The following is a 17,587-nucleotide window of genomic DNA, read 5'->3' on the forward strand; positions in this document are numbered from 1 at the left end:
CGTTAGTAAGCTCTTGTAAAATAACTGACTATTCTGCACGGCAATACCTTCAGGTCTTTTAAAAATCGTTCCTCGCTCGCTGAAGCTTTGTTGTGTTTGGCCTTAAATGACTTCCGGTACTGATATACCGTCTCCAACTGCTGGGATAAAACTGCGAAGCAAAGGAGAAAAATAAATAATAAAAAAAAGAATTTATTTGACAATGCAGAAGATAGATGTACTGAAATAAAGTGGTTGTTAAGTCAGTGTTCTCAATTACCGGCCCCTCTGTTATAACAAGACATACGACTCAGTGTACGCGGTTTATTATTACCGGATTTTCCGGCGTATAAGACGACTCGGCGTATAAGACGACCCCCTAATTTTCCAGGAAAAATTTTGATTTTGGGATATACTCACTGTATAAGACTACCCCCTTCTTACTAGTCTTCTGGAAGCTGAGGGGTAGCCAGAACCACTGACAGAAACAGGCTTTTTTCAAATCTCACTGTGCCATTACATTACATGCCCCCACATTGCCATCACTTGCCCCTCACTGTACCATCACTTGCCCCTCACCTGCCTCTCATTGTGTCATCACTTGCCTCTCATTGTGTCATCACTTGCCCCTCTCTGTGCCATCACTTGCCCCTCTCTGCTGTGCCATCACTTGCCCCTCTCTGCTGTGCCATCACTTGCCCCTCTCTGCTGTGCCATCACTTGCCCCTCTCTGCTGTGCCATCACTTGCCCCTCTCTGCTGTGCCATCACTTGCCCCTCTCTGCTGTGCCATCACTTGCCCCCACTGTGTCTGACCGCAAACACTCACTCTTTTTTTTCCAGCGGTGACAGTCTCCCATGCTGCGAGCGCGAGCGTGAATGCTTTCAAAGCCGCGCCTTCTCTTCAGAGTGTTCTGTGATAGGCGGAACACAAATTTTCCCAGCAGCGCCTCTGTTCTGTTTTTCGCCTATCACGGACGTCTTCTCATCTCGTCCGAGGATGAGAAGGCATCTGTGATAGGAGGAACGCAGAACAGAGGCGCTGAAGAGAAGGCGCGGCTTTAAAATCATTCACGCTCGCGCTCGCAGCATGGGAGACTGTCACAGCTGGGAAAAAAAAGTGAGTACTGAGACCGTACCCGGCGTATAAGACGACCCCCGACTTTGGATGCATGTTTTTGCATCCAGAAAGTCGTCTTATACGCCGGAAAATACGGTAGTCGTTTTTGTTTCATTGTAGCAATCCTGTGTCCTGAAGCCAGGATTGGGCAGATTTCTTTGAATATTTGGGGGTCTGCGACCAATCCAAACACTGGGAGTCAGCAGAAGGTGCTTTGTGTCTCTGCCCCGCCCTCAACATTACATCATCATGATGGGCACATACATATCAGGACCAGTACCTGGTGGTATAATCAGTGCCGATCCTGACCTCCCTGGGCCCGATGCAAAATGACATGGCACATAAAAATGAGAAGCGGGGGGCGGCTGACGACAGTGACATGTCACATTAAAGAAGTTTGAGAAGAGGGAGGAGGAGGGGATGTTCTGCTGTCCGGAAATGACATCTTACATTAAATTGAGAAGCGGGGGGTGCTGACTCTTACCTCTCTTCTCCCATGCAGCCGGCATGTTGAGAAGCGGGGTGAGGGGGCGAAAATGACTTCTTAACCAGGCGGGGCCTCTAGTAATTTGGGGGCCCCTTCGCAGCTTTGCGGGGCCCTAAAGCGCCTTGCATAGTGAGCCTATAGGGGCGGATCGGCCCCTGGGTGTAATGGAAATCATAATGGAGCAGGATGGCCAGCGATGAACACTAATTAACCGTCCTTAGTGAAATCTATCCGGTCGCACGATGCCTTCACAAAATCACTGTGATGTTATATAGGGAAGAGTATCAGAGGTCTGCAATGTTTCCTTAATTAACTGCCAGAGGAAATTCCAGTATAATTGGTGCTAATAAGTCATATTCTGTACCGCGCTTCTTCCCACGGGAGGCGCCGATCGATGGCGAGTCGCTGTTAAGTGACCATCTCATCAGGCAAATGCACTTCAAGAAGAATGCAGAAACCAAGTTGGCTCAATAACTACCCAATGTGTCTGGTCTGGATACAGAGAGATGGAGGTAAAGGGAGCTTGTTAGGATAGAAATTTGGGAACAACTTGTTTTTAAAGACGCAATATTCTAGCAAATACTAGAATTCCCCCCATGAAGGGGGAGGGGGGAGAAGGTTGCCTCCTCCAATAAACATTTACCTTGTTATCAGTTCTATGCGTAGAAAATAAAAGTTTTTGTTCATCCCTAGCCCTGGCTGAAATCACAAGAAAGGTTCTGAATGGATGTTGAAGAAAGATAAGATGTGTATGCTAAGCGTATGATAAGATCCGTATGCCTTCCTTCACAGTCTATGAAAAGCTACACATTGCTATGGGCAGACTGCCAGACTCACAAGTTTCTAGAGAACTTTGGTAACTAGGGCCAGATTCAGGTACATTTACGCTGCTCCGCGGCGTAACGTATCTGATTTACGTTACACCGCCGCAAGTTTTCAGCGTAAGTGCCTGATTCACAAAGCTCTTACCTGAAAACCTTGCGGCGGTGTAACGTAAATGCGCTCGGCGCAAGCCCGCCTAATTACCATTTAAATTAGGCGCGTTCCCGCGCCGAGCGTACTGCGCATGCTCCGTCGGGTAAATTACCCGACGTGCATTGCGATAAATGACGTCGCAAGGATGTCATTGGTTTCTGCGTTAACGTAAATGGCGTCCAGCGCCATTCACGGACGACTTACGCAAACGACGTGATATTTTAAATTCCGACGCGGGAACGACGGCCATACTTAACATTGCTTAGAACACCTAGGGCTCAGCCCTAATTTGTAGACGCGTATCTCGACGGAAACGACGGAAAGTTAGAGCGACGGGTAACGCGGACGTTCGTGGATCGCCGTAAGTAGTCATTTGCATATTCTACGCCGACCGCAATGGCCTCGCCACCTAGCGGACCGGCCTAGAATTGCATCCTAAGATCTGACGGTGTAATTCAATTACACCTGTCGGATCTTAGGGCTATCTATGCGGAACTGATTCTCTGAATCAGCCGCATAGTTAGGACGGGCGGATCACAGAGATACGACGGCGTATCAGGAGATACGCCGTCGTATCTCTTTGGTGAATCTGGCCTATGTTACTAAATGTGTAGGTGTGGTTGCTGAGGCAATAATTCAAGCAGACGGGTGCAATGGAAAGCTTGTATCGAAGTAATGCAGCAACAGCTCACAACAAACCCGGTGGGAGGGCTACTCAGCCAGGGGCATCTACAGATTCCAGTAACGTGAAAGCAGCAGACGGACTCACAGACTCTGTTGAGAGGGACAGAGTCCGACCTGGCCATCTAGTGCCCAACCCACTAGAAGAGATGTGACCCTACGCTTGTCCTCCTCGTCAGGAACCTTTCCCTAACTGTCTGTCTCTCAAAGATGGGATACTCTACTTTCAAAAAGTGCACCAAGCCTGGGAGCCAGGGCCTTAAATAGGCTATGCCTGCCCCAAGATGTCTGCCGGAGTCACATTGGGCAGCAGCATCCAATTGGGTGCTTCTCCAGTGACCAAGAAAACAATAGAGGGGCTGTGTTCCTCTCGACTTCCTCTCCAGAATCAGTACTGGTGGGGGAGGGCCCCACCTGCAGTGGTGAAAGTACACTGCACTTCCCTACAAATTTCATATTAAAAACAAAGCCAAGGCACCAGTGGGCAGTCAAAACATCCATGGATCTGTCACCATAGGCCCCGTACACACGAGAGGATCGATCCGCTGAAATTGATCCGCGGATCGGTTTCAGCGGATAGATCCGCTGGTGTGTACGATCCAGCGGATATTTATCTGCGGATATATTTCGGGCCGACCGATTTCCAGCGGATAAAAATTTGTTAGCATGCTAAGAAATCTATCCGCTGAATCGGATCCAGCGGATCGATCCGGTGGTCTGTACAGACTCACCGGATCGATCCGTCCGAACCCATCCCTCGCATGCGTCGTAATGATTCGACGCATGCGTGGAATTCCTTATATGACAACGTCGCGTACGTCGCGGCGTCATCATCGCGGCCGGGAACGACCGACACGTCATCGCGATGGGAATTCGGCAGCGGATTTCGATCCGATGGTGTGTACACTCCATCGAATCAAAATCCTCAGAGGATTTATCCGCGGAAACGGTCCAGAGGACCGTATCCGCGGATAAATCCTATCGTGTGTAATAGGCCTAAAAGTTTCCATGTACACCGAACAAGAGGATACCCTGCATCTATCACTACTACTTAGAACAGTCCTTCAAGTAGAAGCCAAGGGTGTGGACATCACTGAGATACCATAAGAAATGTCCCAGTCCCGCATACCGTTGTCACCCAGGTCACACCCTTTTCCTGTGTTCCCTTACTAAATATCAACCCCAAATACTGTACTCTTATCCTAGTGAGAGAAAAAAAGGGGAGGGGGCAGACAAAGAGAAAAAGAGGAGGGGGAAGGGGGTCCGGGGTTGGCAGATGGAGACAAGATCAGGTAGACTTTGGTGGCCCCTTAATTCTTCGTCAACTTGGTACCCCACTCAAAGGGTTTTCCTCAGATCCACCATCCCTCAGGACCTCTTGAGGACTGATTTCATTGCCCATATAACTCATATAAATTGGGGACTGTTAAAACTCAAACCAACAAATTTAACTCACTTTCTTGTGCTTTATAACACGTTGAAAATCCTTAAAAATTGGTTGAAAAAAATTGTGTAATCCTAATATTAGATTAAAAAAAAAAAAAAACATAACGATCACTACAAAAAATAAAAATAAAAGCTTTGTGCTACAAAAAAAAATGAAAAAATAAAAATACTTCTGATCCTACTGCCATTGTTCTTAAGTTTTTTTTGTTTTTGTCTTTTAAATACAACACACACCTTGAGGAATGCTTTCCTTGCAGTATAATTTTAAATTGAAATTCTTATTAGTTATATAGGCCCAGATTCTCAAAGGGCTTATGACGGCGCAGCGCCATGTACGCCGTCGTAAGTCCTAATCTGGGCCGTCGTATCTATGCGACTGATTCTTAGAATCAGTTACGCATAGATTTCCCTTCGATCCGACAGGCGTAAGTCTCTTACACCGTCGGATCGTAACTGCAATTTTCTTTTCCCCGCTAGGTGGCGCTTCCGTCGATTTCCGCGTTGAGTATGCAAATTAGCTAGATACGCGAATTCCCGAACGTACGCGCGGCCGACGCAGTAAAGTTACAATGTTTACGTTAATTTTTTTCCTGGTGTAAAGTTGCCCCTGCTATGTGAGGCTCAGCCAAATGTCAAGTATGGCCGTCGTTCCCGCGTCGAAAATTTATAAAATTACGTTGTTTGCGTAAGTCGTCCGTGAATGGCACTGGACGTAATTTACGTCCACGTCAAAACCACGTCCTTGCGACGTCATTTAGAGCAATGCACGCCGGGAAATTTTAGGGACGGCGCATGCGCAGTTCGTTCGGCGCGGGGACGCGCTTCATTTAAATGAAACACGCCCCCTACCGGCCGAATTTGAATTCCGCCGGGTGATTCACGCTACGCCCGCCGCAACTTTACAGGCAAGTGCTTTGTGAATAAAGCACTTGCCTGAAAAAACTTGCGGCTGCGTAACGTAATTGAGATACGTTACGCCCGCCCATTTTTACGCCGAGATACGAGAATCTGCCCCATAGTATTTCATTTAAAATTCTACTGCTAGGAATGCATTCTTCATAATGTGTGTTATATTGAAAAATTAAAAAAGAAAAATACTACTGATCCTACTGACATTGTTCTCAAGTTTTTTTTTTTTTTAAATACAACACACACTTTGAGGTAGTATAATGCAGTATAATTTTAAATTGAAATTCCTATTAGTTATATAGTATTTAATTTAAAATTCTACTGCTAGGAATGCATTCTTCATAATGTGTGTTGTATTAAAAAAAAAAAAAAAAACATTAAAAGATCTAATAAGCTTTGTACTACAAAAAAAAAAGTAAAAATACTACTGATCCTACTGCCATTGTTCTTACTAATACCAGTACTGATAAAATTGATAAAAAAAAAATCATAACAATATAACTCATCTAAAGAAAAACTGTTAAAAGACAGATATTTAAAACACAAGGTCTGCGGCAGAACTGAGCTAAATATATCCATCATGGTAATCGGGGTCATCTAAATCTCATGGATAAATAATGTGTTTCATCCCCTGAGTGTGACCTGATCTCTTCCTTCTACTGCATCTCTCTGGACTTTCACAAGATTGGGATGAAATCCGCAGAGAGGAAACGCACAATCTTTAGTGGCGTCATTTCAGTAATCAGTAGGCAGCGTGAATTTGACAGGTACTAGAAAATAATCTTTACTAACAAGAAAAAAGAAAAAATTTCACATATTTTTTTTAATTATTATTTTTTTTTTAATCAAATTTCTATTAGATTTTTCGTTTATTTTTTTATTAATTTTCTATTACATCTTTTTTTTTTTTAAACTTCTTTAAATTAGACTTTTCCATAACTTTTCTGATTTATTTTCTATTATCAAAATTTGTATTTATTTTTTTAAAGTTCAACATATAAATTCGTAATTATACAGTCTTATATTCCATAGTGTCATAAAATACCAACTACAGTAAAACCTTGGTTTGAGAGTAACTTGGTTTGAGAGCGTTTTGCAAGACAAGCAAAATGTTTTAATACATTTTGCCTTGATATGCAAGCGATGTCTTGATATAAGAGTAGTGTCATGTCACAACTGAGTATAAAAGAGAAGTGTAGCAATATGGTTACATTTAATGAAGGTACAACATTTAGCAACTTATTGCTACACTTAGAGGCGCCTCTCTTCTCTTTTATAACCTGTAAAAAAAAAATGCTTTGATATACAAGTGCTTTGGATTACAAGCATGTTTCTGGAACGAATTATGCTCGCAAACCAAAGTTTTATTGTATATAGATACAAAACACCCATTATATTCCATCCCAAAAAATTGACATGTATAAAAGAAAATAGGAAAAAGAAGAGAATCAAAAAAAAAAAGAAAGAAAAGAAAAAAGAGGGGAAAAGATGAAAGTTACCCCCCCCCCCCTTCTCGAACCTCTCCCTCCTTAACGCATATTTTAATTATAATAAAATTCAGTCTACTCTACCATAATCCCCTACCCCCCTATGTACCAGTGCATATAATCCAATCGGAATCATTATTCGGTGATCCCCAATCCCCTTATAGCTACTTTCTCACCAAATACTATTGTGGGGGGGGGGGAGGGGAATTTTTTTATGAGCCATACTATCACCCAAAGCATGTGTAAGAGGCCCTTATTGGCCACACTATAACTCAACTCTAAAAAAAAAAAAAAAAAAAAAAAAAGGAAGGGGGGGGGGGGGGGGGGGGAGGGGTACCCTATAACTTTTCCTATTTAATCCTTTATTATTAAAAAAAATAAAATAAAAGCTTTTCATCCTAAAAAAACGTAAACTAGGCCGCTTAAATTAAATGTTTGCTGCTCAGTTTGAAACAGTTGATGTTCTTACAACTTTTGTGGCAATGTTACGTTGTATCTTCACTTTTCAATTAAAAAAAATAATGTATTACAATAATTGTTATTGTTATAATAAAAATGTATATATTTTTTTATATTTTCATTTAAAAAATACTATTAGTCTTTGCCATACATTTTCTCATTTAACCCTATATTATTAAAAAAAAACACATAAGAGCTTTTCATCTTCAAAAAATTCAATTTAATTTAATTTGTTTACAACTTTTGTGGCAATTTTACGTTGTATCTTCACTTTTCAATTTAAAAAAAAAATGGATTACAATAATTGTTATTGTTATTATTATAATAAAAATGTATATATATTTTTATATTTTCATTTAAAAAATACTATTAGTCTTTGCCATAAATGTTCTCATGTAACCCTATATTATTATAAAAACACATAAGAGCTTTTCATCTTCAAAAAATTCAATAAAATTTGTGCTGCTTAGTTTGAAACAGATGATGTCCTTACAACTTTTGTAGCATTTTTTACGTTGTCTCTTTGCTTTCAAATAAAATTCAAAATGTAATTACATTATTAATAATAATAATAATAATAATAATAATAATAACTATTATTATTAAAAATGTATACTGTTTTATATTTTCATTTAAAAAATACTATTAGACTTTGCCATAACTTTTCTCATTTAACCCTATATTATTATAAAAAAAAACATAAGAGCTTTTCATCTTCAAAAACTCAAACTGAGCCGCTTAAATTAAATTTGCACTGCTCAGTTTGAAACAGCTGATGTCCTTACAAATTTTGTGGCAATTTTACTTTGCCTCTTTACTTTACAATGACAAGAAACAATAAAAAAATACATAATTACAATAATCATTATTATTATTATTATTATTATTATTATACAATAAATAATATATCCCAAAAAAATTTTTTTTTTTAAATAATAATATACCAATAATAATAATAATAATAATAATAACAAAATGGCAGCATCAACAGTTATGAACCTTTATACTTGTCATTAATAATAAATAAAGGTATCAAAATAAAAAATAAAAAGTGATTATTTTAAAATATTAATACTAATATTAATAATACTATTAATAATAATAATAATAATAATAACAATTAGTAGTAGTAGTAGTAGTAGTAGTAGTAGTAGTAATAGTAGTAGTAGTAATAGTAGTAGTAGTAGTATTTTAAAAGAGTCAGATTTTTTTATTATTTTGATACCTTTATTTTAAAAGTACAATCTCATGTGATTCTCCCGATTTAAAGCCTATGTTTTTTTTTATTATTATTATTATTATTATTATTATTATTTTTACAATACTGCTATTTTAAGTAACCTAAGAATGTTTTTGTCCATATGACTATTCATTGGAGAACAAGGTGAAAACAATCTCTTCTTCGGAGATAAAAAAAATTACCCACTTGAGAATGGTAAGGGGGATTATATTTCTTCTTTTTTTTTTTTTGCCCTGGATAGTTGCCAGAACTAATTCACAAGCCATCCAAATGTACGTACCGTCTACCTCAGCGTTGAGACCTTTGACGGAAGCTGGACAAGAAATGAAGACGGAGAGGAGTATTAGATCAATGCTCTCTGGACCTCACATCAGATTTTATGAATGTGATTGAATAATGTTCCTTTATCTGCTCACCACCAGGAACGGCTTCAAATTCTGTCAACTCCTGGAAAAATTTCGCCAGATCAGGCTCTTGTAACAGGATCTGCTCCACAAGGGCATGCATCAAGGTGAACCTCTTCTCTTTACTAGCGAGATGGGCCATCTACCGGTAGAAGAGAATCATCATTGACAGAGCAAGGCTATCAATCTACGAGCCACACAAGTATTGGAGAAGACTGGGCCTATCCGTTATTGCTCAACATGACAGATAAAACACTTCCATCTGGCATTCGCATTTCCTCGGAGGATCTCTATTTTTGCACACAGCGTGTTAAAAGAGAGACGTGGAGGGATGAGAATTTTGAACTAAAGAACTTTAAATACTATTCACACAATAATACAACGGAATAAAACATGGAAGAGATGGAATAAAACATGAACGTCGAGGAGTTATTGACGTAACAAAAGCCATAGACATGAGTCAAACTTACAACTTATTAAATAAAAAGATAATACAGTGACGGATTCAATTAGGATTAAGAGAGGAGAATATTTGGAAGGGAGGGAGGAAGTAATCACCTTCTTCTTTTGCACTTTTCATTACCTGAGCAGAGGGAATTTGTTACTTTGTAGTACAAAATTGTGGTAGCCTGAACTGAACAGCAGAAGTAACAACTAGACATAACCATTACACTCCATACATAGAACACTACAACTCCAACATGACCGACCACTGGACATGACCACATGGAAGTTCCATTCCACTCCATACATAGGACACTACACCTCCAACATGACCGATCACTGGACATGACCACAATGCAATTCCATTCCATACATAGAACACTACACTTCCAACATGACCGACCACTGGACATGACCACAATGCAATTCCATTCCACTTCATACATAGAACACTAAACCTCCAACATGACCGACCACTGGACATGACCACAATGCAGTTCCATTCCACTCCATACACAGAACACTACACCTCCAACATGACTGATCACTGGACATGACTACAATGCAATTCCATTCCACTCCATACATAGAACACTACACCTCCAACATGATCCACCACTGGACATGACCACAATGAAGTTCCATTCCATACATAGAACACCACACCTCCAACATGATTTACCACTGGACATGACCACAATGAAGTTCCATTCCACACATAGAACACTACACCTCCAACATGACCCACCACCGGACATGACCACAATGCAATTCCATTCCACTCCATACACAGAACACTACACCTCCAACATGACCTACCACTGGACATGACCACAATGAAGTTCCATTCCACTCCATACACAGAACACTACACCCCCAACATGACCCACCACTGGACATGACCACAATGCAATTCCATTCCACTCCATACATAGAACACTACACCTCCAACATGACCCACCACCGGACATGACCACAATGCAATTCCATTCCACTCCATACACAGAACACTACACCTCCAACATGACCCACCACTGGATATGACCATAATGCAATTCCATTCCACTCCATACACAGAACACTACACCTCCAACATGACTGATCACTGGACATGACCACAATGCAATTCCATTCCACTCCATACATAGAACACTACACCTCCAACATGACCCACCACTGGACATGACCACAATGAAGTTCCATTCCATACATAGAACACCACACCTCCAACATGATTTACCACTGGACATGACCACAATGAAGTTCCATTCCACACATAGAACACTACACCTCCAACATGACCCACCACCGGACATGACCACAATGCAATTCCATTCCACTCCATACACAGGACACTACACCTCCAACATGACCTACCACTGGACATGACCACAATGAAGTTCCATTCCACTCCATACACAGAACACTACACCCCCAACATGACCCACCACTGGACATGACCACAATGCAATTCCATTCCACTCCATACATAGAACACTACACCTCCAACATGACCCACCACCGGACATGACCACAATGCAATTCCATTCCACTCCATACACAGAACACTACACCTCCAACATGACCCACCACTGGATATGACCATAATGCAATTCCATTCCACTCCATACACAGAACACTACACCTCCAACATGACTGATCACTGGACATGACCACAATGCAATTCCATTCCACTCCATACATAGAACACTACACCTCCAACATGACCCACCACTGGACATGACCACAATGAAGTTCCATTCCATACATAGAACACCACACCTCCAACATGATTTACCACTGGACATGACCACAATGAAGTTCCATTCCACACATAGAACACTACACCTCCAACATGACCCACCACCGGACATGACCACAATGCAATTCCATTCCACTCCATACACAGAACACTACACCTCCAACATGACCTACCACTGGACATGACCACAATGAAGTTTCATTCCACTCCATACACAGAACACTACACCCCCAACATGACCCACCACTGGACATGACCACAATGTAGTTCCATTCCACTCCATACATAGAACGCTACACCTCCAACATGACCCACCACCGGACATGACCACAATGCAATTCCATTCCACTCCATACACAGAACACTACACCTCCAACATGACCCACCACTGGATATGACCATAATGCAATTCCATTCCACTCCATACATAGAACACCACACCTCCAACATGACCAACCACTGGACATGACCACAATGCAATTCCATTCCACTCCATACATCGAACACTACACCCCCAACATGACCCACCACTGGACATGACCACAATGCAATTCCATTCCACTCCATACATATAACACTACACCCCCAACATGACCCGCCACTGTATATGACCATAATGCAATTCCATTCCACTCCATACATAGAACACTACACCTCCAACATGACTGACCACTGGACATGACCACAATGCAATTCCATTCCTCTTCATACATAGAACACTACACCCCCAACATGACCCACCACTGGACATGACCACAATGCAATTTCATTCCACTCCATACATAGAACACTACACCCCCAACATGACCCCCCACTGTATATGACCATAATGCAATTCCATTCCACTCCATACATAGAACACTACACCTCCAACATGACTGACCACTGGACATGACCACAATGAAGTTCAATTCCACACATAGAACACTACACCTCCAGCATGACGGTCCACTGGACAGGACCACAATGCATATTCATTCCCCTCTATACATAGAACACTAAACCTTTAACATGACGACCACTGGACATGACCACAATGCAATTACATTCCATTCCATACATAGAACACTACACCCCCAACATGATCAACCACTGGACATGATCATATTACAATTCTATTACACTCTATAAATGGAATGTCACACCCCCAAAATTACCGACTACTGACAAGACCAAAAGGCAATATTATATGTAATACTATCAACCTCATTGAAACCGTTTAGATATGCGACAAAGTTCGAATTTGTATTATACAAGATATATTTTCTCTCTTCATCAGATAAAGCAATTGTAACTGAGGGCCTTGGCTTCCTGCTGGGGAGAGCCTTGTTTGTGAAAGAAAATTATGCTCAATTACCGTTCAAAAACACATTATCTGCAGGTTTCTTTGATGTGCCCAGTTTAAATGCGGTGATATATAATGGGAAATAAAAAGCTTTATGGTCAAGTTTCATACTTTATTGTACTGTTTCACTAGATAATGTTTAAAGTGACACTAGGAGCCTTCAGTAAATTATCAAAAAGGAAGTTCTCTTTAATCAAAGGGGTGATATACTTGCCTCTCTCCGGTGTCTCCTTTCTTGTATCTTCCGTCTGATCTCTGGAATAGAAGGGACGTCGTATTCATCTCTCCAGTGTCCACTGTCCCATGTCATCTCTCCAAGGTCCATAAAGACATGGATGAGCGAGTTTGGGGTGGAGGAACTTAACTGGCCTGCACAGAGTCCTTACCTCAACCCGATAGAACCCCTTTGGAATGAATTAGAGCGGAGACTGCCAGCCAGGCCTTCTCGTCCTACACCAGTGCCTGACCTCACAAATGCTCTTCTGGAGGAATGGTCAAACATTCCCATAAACACCCTCCTAAACCTTGTGGTCAGCCTTCCCAGAAGAGTTGAATCTTTTATAGCGGCAAAGGGTGGGCCAGCTCAATATTGAACCCTCCGGACGAAGACTGGCATGCCATTAAAGTTCATGGTAATATCTGTGCTGGCATACGACTTCCAAATCTAAGAGGAAACCAGATCTTAGGCAGGCTCTCAATGGGCAGAGGTCACAAATTTAATCCAGACACACCATGTCATAGTTACGTAGTTGGTAATGTTGAATAACGACACTAGTCCATCCAGTTCAACCTGTGGAGGTGTGTTTATGTCTATACCATTTCCCTGTATATTGCGTTCGCTAAGATGCCCATCTTATTACCTATCATCTGGTTCAATAACTGTATACCTCATATTTTGTCTTACATACATCATACACTCAAACGGCTTGATGAAGGGGCGCTTTCTGACCCAAAACTCGTTGGCTCTATGACAAAATCTTTTATCCTATTTTGGAATAAATTCTAATCTGGACACCTTGTGGACGGGCCTTCCCAGAATAGTTGAAGCTGTTATATCTGCATGTTGGAGATACAACAAACCTTCAGCTTAGCCTATTGTATTGAATGCAGTTTAGAAAAAGGACACAAGATGTCGCTATCGCTCAGTGATATGCTATGCTATGTATTTTCTATGATGTGTTGTATTTCCTGTCCACAGGTATGTACTTGTTGGTTACTTTTTCCTGTCTGTGTGTTGTTCTTACCATGTGCAGTGACATGTTCCAATAAAGAAGCCAGTTCCTGTTACTACACAGTGGGGGTAGATTCACGTACCTTTTACGGCGGCATATCTCCAGATACGCCGCCGTAATTTAAATTCCGCACCCGCGTATCGTTACGCCGATTCTCAAAGGCACATACGCTAAAAAAATAGGCTTCCTCTGCCGGCGTAACTTGAATGCGGCCGCGTAGAATTGTGTGCAATATTACGTTGGCCGCTAGGGGTGCTTCCGTTGTTTTCGGCGTAGAATATGCAAATTACCTAGATACGCCGATTCACAAACGTACGTGCGCCCGGCGGTAGTTTTTTACGTCGTTTGCGTAAAGGCTTTTTCTGCGTAAGGTTGCTCCTGCTATTAGGAGGCGCAGCCAATGTTAAGTATGGACGTCGTTCCCGCTTCGAAATTTGAATTATTTACGTTGTTTGCGTAAGTCGTTCGCGAATAGGGCTGGACGTAATTTACGTTCACGTCGAAATCAATACGTCGTTGCGCCGTACTTGGAAGCAATGCACACTGGGATATGTACACGGACGGCGCATGCGCCGTCCGTACAAAACGTCAATCACGTCAGGTCATCATACATTTACATAAAACACGCCCCCCCCTTCCACATTTGAATTACGCACGCTTACTCCGGCCCCATTTACGGTACGCCGCCGCAACTTACGGAGCAACTATATGCAGTTCAGTTTTGGGCACCAGTTCTCAAAAAGGATATCGGAGAACTGGAGAAAGTGCAGAGAAGGGCAACCAAACTGATAAGAGGCATGGAGGAGCTCAGCTATGAGGAAAGATTAGAAGAACTAAATTTATTCACTCTTGAGAAGAGGAGAATTAGGGGGGATATGATCAACATGTACAAATATATAAGAGGTCCATACAGTGAACTTGGTGTTGAGTTATTCACTTTACGGTCAACACTGAGGACAAGGGCACTCTTTACGTCTAGAGGAAAAGAGATTTCACCTCCAAATACGGAAAGGTTTTTTCACAGTAAGAGCTGTGAAAATGTGGAACAGACTCCCTCCAGAGGTGGTTCTGGCCAGCTCAGTAGATTTCTTTAAGAAAGGCCTGGATTCTGTCCTAAATGTACAGAATATAACTGAGTACTAAGATTTGTAGGTAAAGTTGATCCAGGGTAAATCCGATTGCCTCTCGGGGGATCAGGAAGGAATTTTTTCCCCTGCTGTAGCAAATTGGATCTCATGCTCTGCTGGGGTTTTTTGCCTTCCTCTGGATCAACTGTGGGTATGGAGTTGGGTGTATGGGATTGTACTGTGTTTTTTTTGTTTTTTGTGGTTGAACTGGATGGACGTGTGTCTTTTTTTCAACCTGACTAACTATGTAACTGTGTAAGTGCTTTGTGAATACTGCACTTGCTCCTGTAAGTTACGGCGGCGTAGCGTAAAGACGATACGCTGCGCCGCCATAAGAAGAAGCGCACGTACCTAAATCTACCCCAGTGTCTGATCTAAATTGACTCCGCTGCACCTATCAATCGTACTTTGCAACACTGCAAAGGGCGGGACCAACTCAATATTGAACCCTACGGAATAAGACTGAGATGCCATTAAAGTTCATGTGCGTGTAAAGGCAGGCGTCCCAATACTTTTGGTAATATAGTGGAAATTAATGTTATGAGGACCGAAAGCTACAGCAGTTTCCAGCAGCTGACAACAATATTTGAATTAGAGAGTTTTTAGAAATAATTGCATATGAAGTAATGGCTAGTTGCTTTTTTTTTTTGTAACGGTAATCATTTCACTTTCACTGCCTTGTGATAACGTTGTGTGGCCGTTTCCTGTATTGTTGGAGCTCGGTGGAGCCTCGCGTCTTAATTTGGCATCTCTCATGCGCTGAGATCAGGTCTCCTTCATGTAACTTGCTGTAAAGATATATTTTTCTGTCCCCCGCGTCCTCACTATATTCCGAGATTCTTTCACCGTGGGGGGGGACCACTCCATAGGGAAGCATGTTGGGGAGGAAAAAATGATTTGGTCGGTGATTCTCTCAGTGATGAATGAGGTATTATCAGCGATACCGCAAAGATCCCTGCTGTTCCCTCACCGCCATAAATCACTCATACATTCATAAATAGGAACCACTCTTCAGACCGCATTAGGCAGACATCCATGGAAATGGAAGGAAGCCGTTTTTTCGTTCTTGAAATTCACAGACAATCTGCATGAATACGGCATTGGAATTTGGAGCCAATAATAAAAAGAAGATCTCAGATTTACCTAAATAATGTCACCAAATTGTTGAAGCCATTTCCTGTCCCCCCCCCCCCCCCCCCCCCCATCAACTAATGAAACGTCGAAATAAAAGTATTTTATTTTCATTACATCCGGTGACGTCATCGCCAGGTCACGCTCAGTGCCTTGACAAGGTCAACTAGAGCCCAGGATGAGCAGCCCCCCCCCCCCCCCAAGATACATGAGCAAAAATCCCCTCCAAATAAACTGAGCACTAATCTTCAGGATTACCCCCAAAGCATAAATTCCCCCTCCTCCCAGAACAAACTCACCCCCTGTTGAAATCTCCCCTCTCAGAACGAATCTTTGTCCCCCATCCCCCAAACGCAAATGTCCCATCCCCGCCAAAAAAAACACCTCTCCTAGCCAGTGGCGGCTGGTGGTAATTTTTTTTTGGGTGGGGGGCGGCAAACAGTGCCCCCCCCCCCCAGTTGGGTTGGTCGGTCTGTGCACTTATCCCATGGCGGGCGATCACTGGCTGCTCCCCCTGCTCTCCTCCACGGGCATCATAAGCAGCTTCTCCCTGCTTACCGGCTTCTGTCTCCTCTTTCCTCCTCGGCGGCCAATCAGACCGCTTCTCCTTTTCAGCCAAACGGGAAACAGGTCTCAGACCCACTTCCTGATTGGCGGAGAGGAGATTCAGTGTGAGAATTGCGAATATTCATTCACTATTCTCACACACCTGGGTGGGCTCCGAGCGCATTCTCTGCACCCGAGCCCACCCTATTTTGAAGCCCATTAGAGCCTCTGGCTCTAATCAGGTGCTTAAAAAAAAACACCACTGTAATTCATGGACCCAGTGCCCGGAAATGGGCTGGACGCATTAATAGGGGGTGGCTGCAGCGACCATGGATAGCTTAATTAATCTATCTATTGCATATAGGGGATGGCATGGAAAGAGGGGGCGGCACCCGGGCGCCCCTAAGGGACGGGCCACCTCTGAATGGCAACCACTACGTCTTTCTAAATTGAATATATTGGGCCTACATTGGAATCCATGCATCCAGCATCCCGAAAGGGGCCGGATGCATGGATGGGGGGGTTCGGCACCTGTGTGCCTTCAATGGACTGGCCGCCTCTGCTCCTAGCACAGGGGTGTCAAACTACACTTTAATTTATACATTAGAATGTGTTCTTCCTTCCATTTCTGTAGATGTGCTTGGCCCTCAGAGATAGGGGGTGCCGTAAAAGTGGCAATTTTTTTCTATAATGAGTGTTCCATTACTATATTGTCTCCCAGTTAATAGCATCTCCATATAATACATCAAAAGTACGGCTCCTGATGAAGTCTGTAGGAGACAAAATGCGTCAAGTTGAACAGAGCTTAGATGTT

The 17,587-nt window shown here is 42.4% G+C and overlaps 1 protein-coding gene across 1 annotated transcript in view; it reads right to left on the reverse strand.

Moving 5' to 3' along the window:
• The window catches only part of LOC120919435 (protein diaphanous homolog 3-like), a 95,411-nt gene continuing 77,824 nt past the window's right edge, over positions 1 to 17,587 (reverse strand). Inside the window, exons 13-15 of the mRNA XM_040331601.1 lie at positions 9,199 to 9,328; positions 9,063 to 9,095; positions 1 to 151 (exon numbers count right to left, since the gene is read on the reverse strand). Of these exons, the coding sequence (XP_040187535.1) occupies positions 3 to 151; positions 9,063 to 9,095; positions 9,199 to 9,328 (312 nt within the window). The 3' untranslated portion in view covers positions 1 to 2. The remainder of the gene's footprint in view (positions 152 to 9,062; positions 9,096 to 9,198; positions 9,329 to 17,587) is intronic.

The sequence above is a fragment of the Rana temporaria genome, chromosome 12, assembly GCF_905171775.1.
Source record: "Rana temporaria chromosome 12, aRanTem1.1, whole genome shotgun sequence".
NCBI lineage: Eukaryota > Metazoa > Chordata > Amphibia > Anura > Ranidae > Rana > Rana temporaria.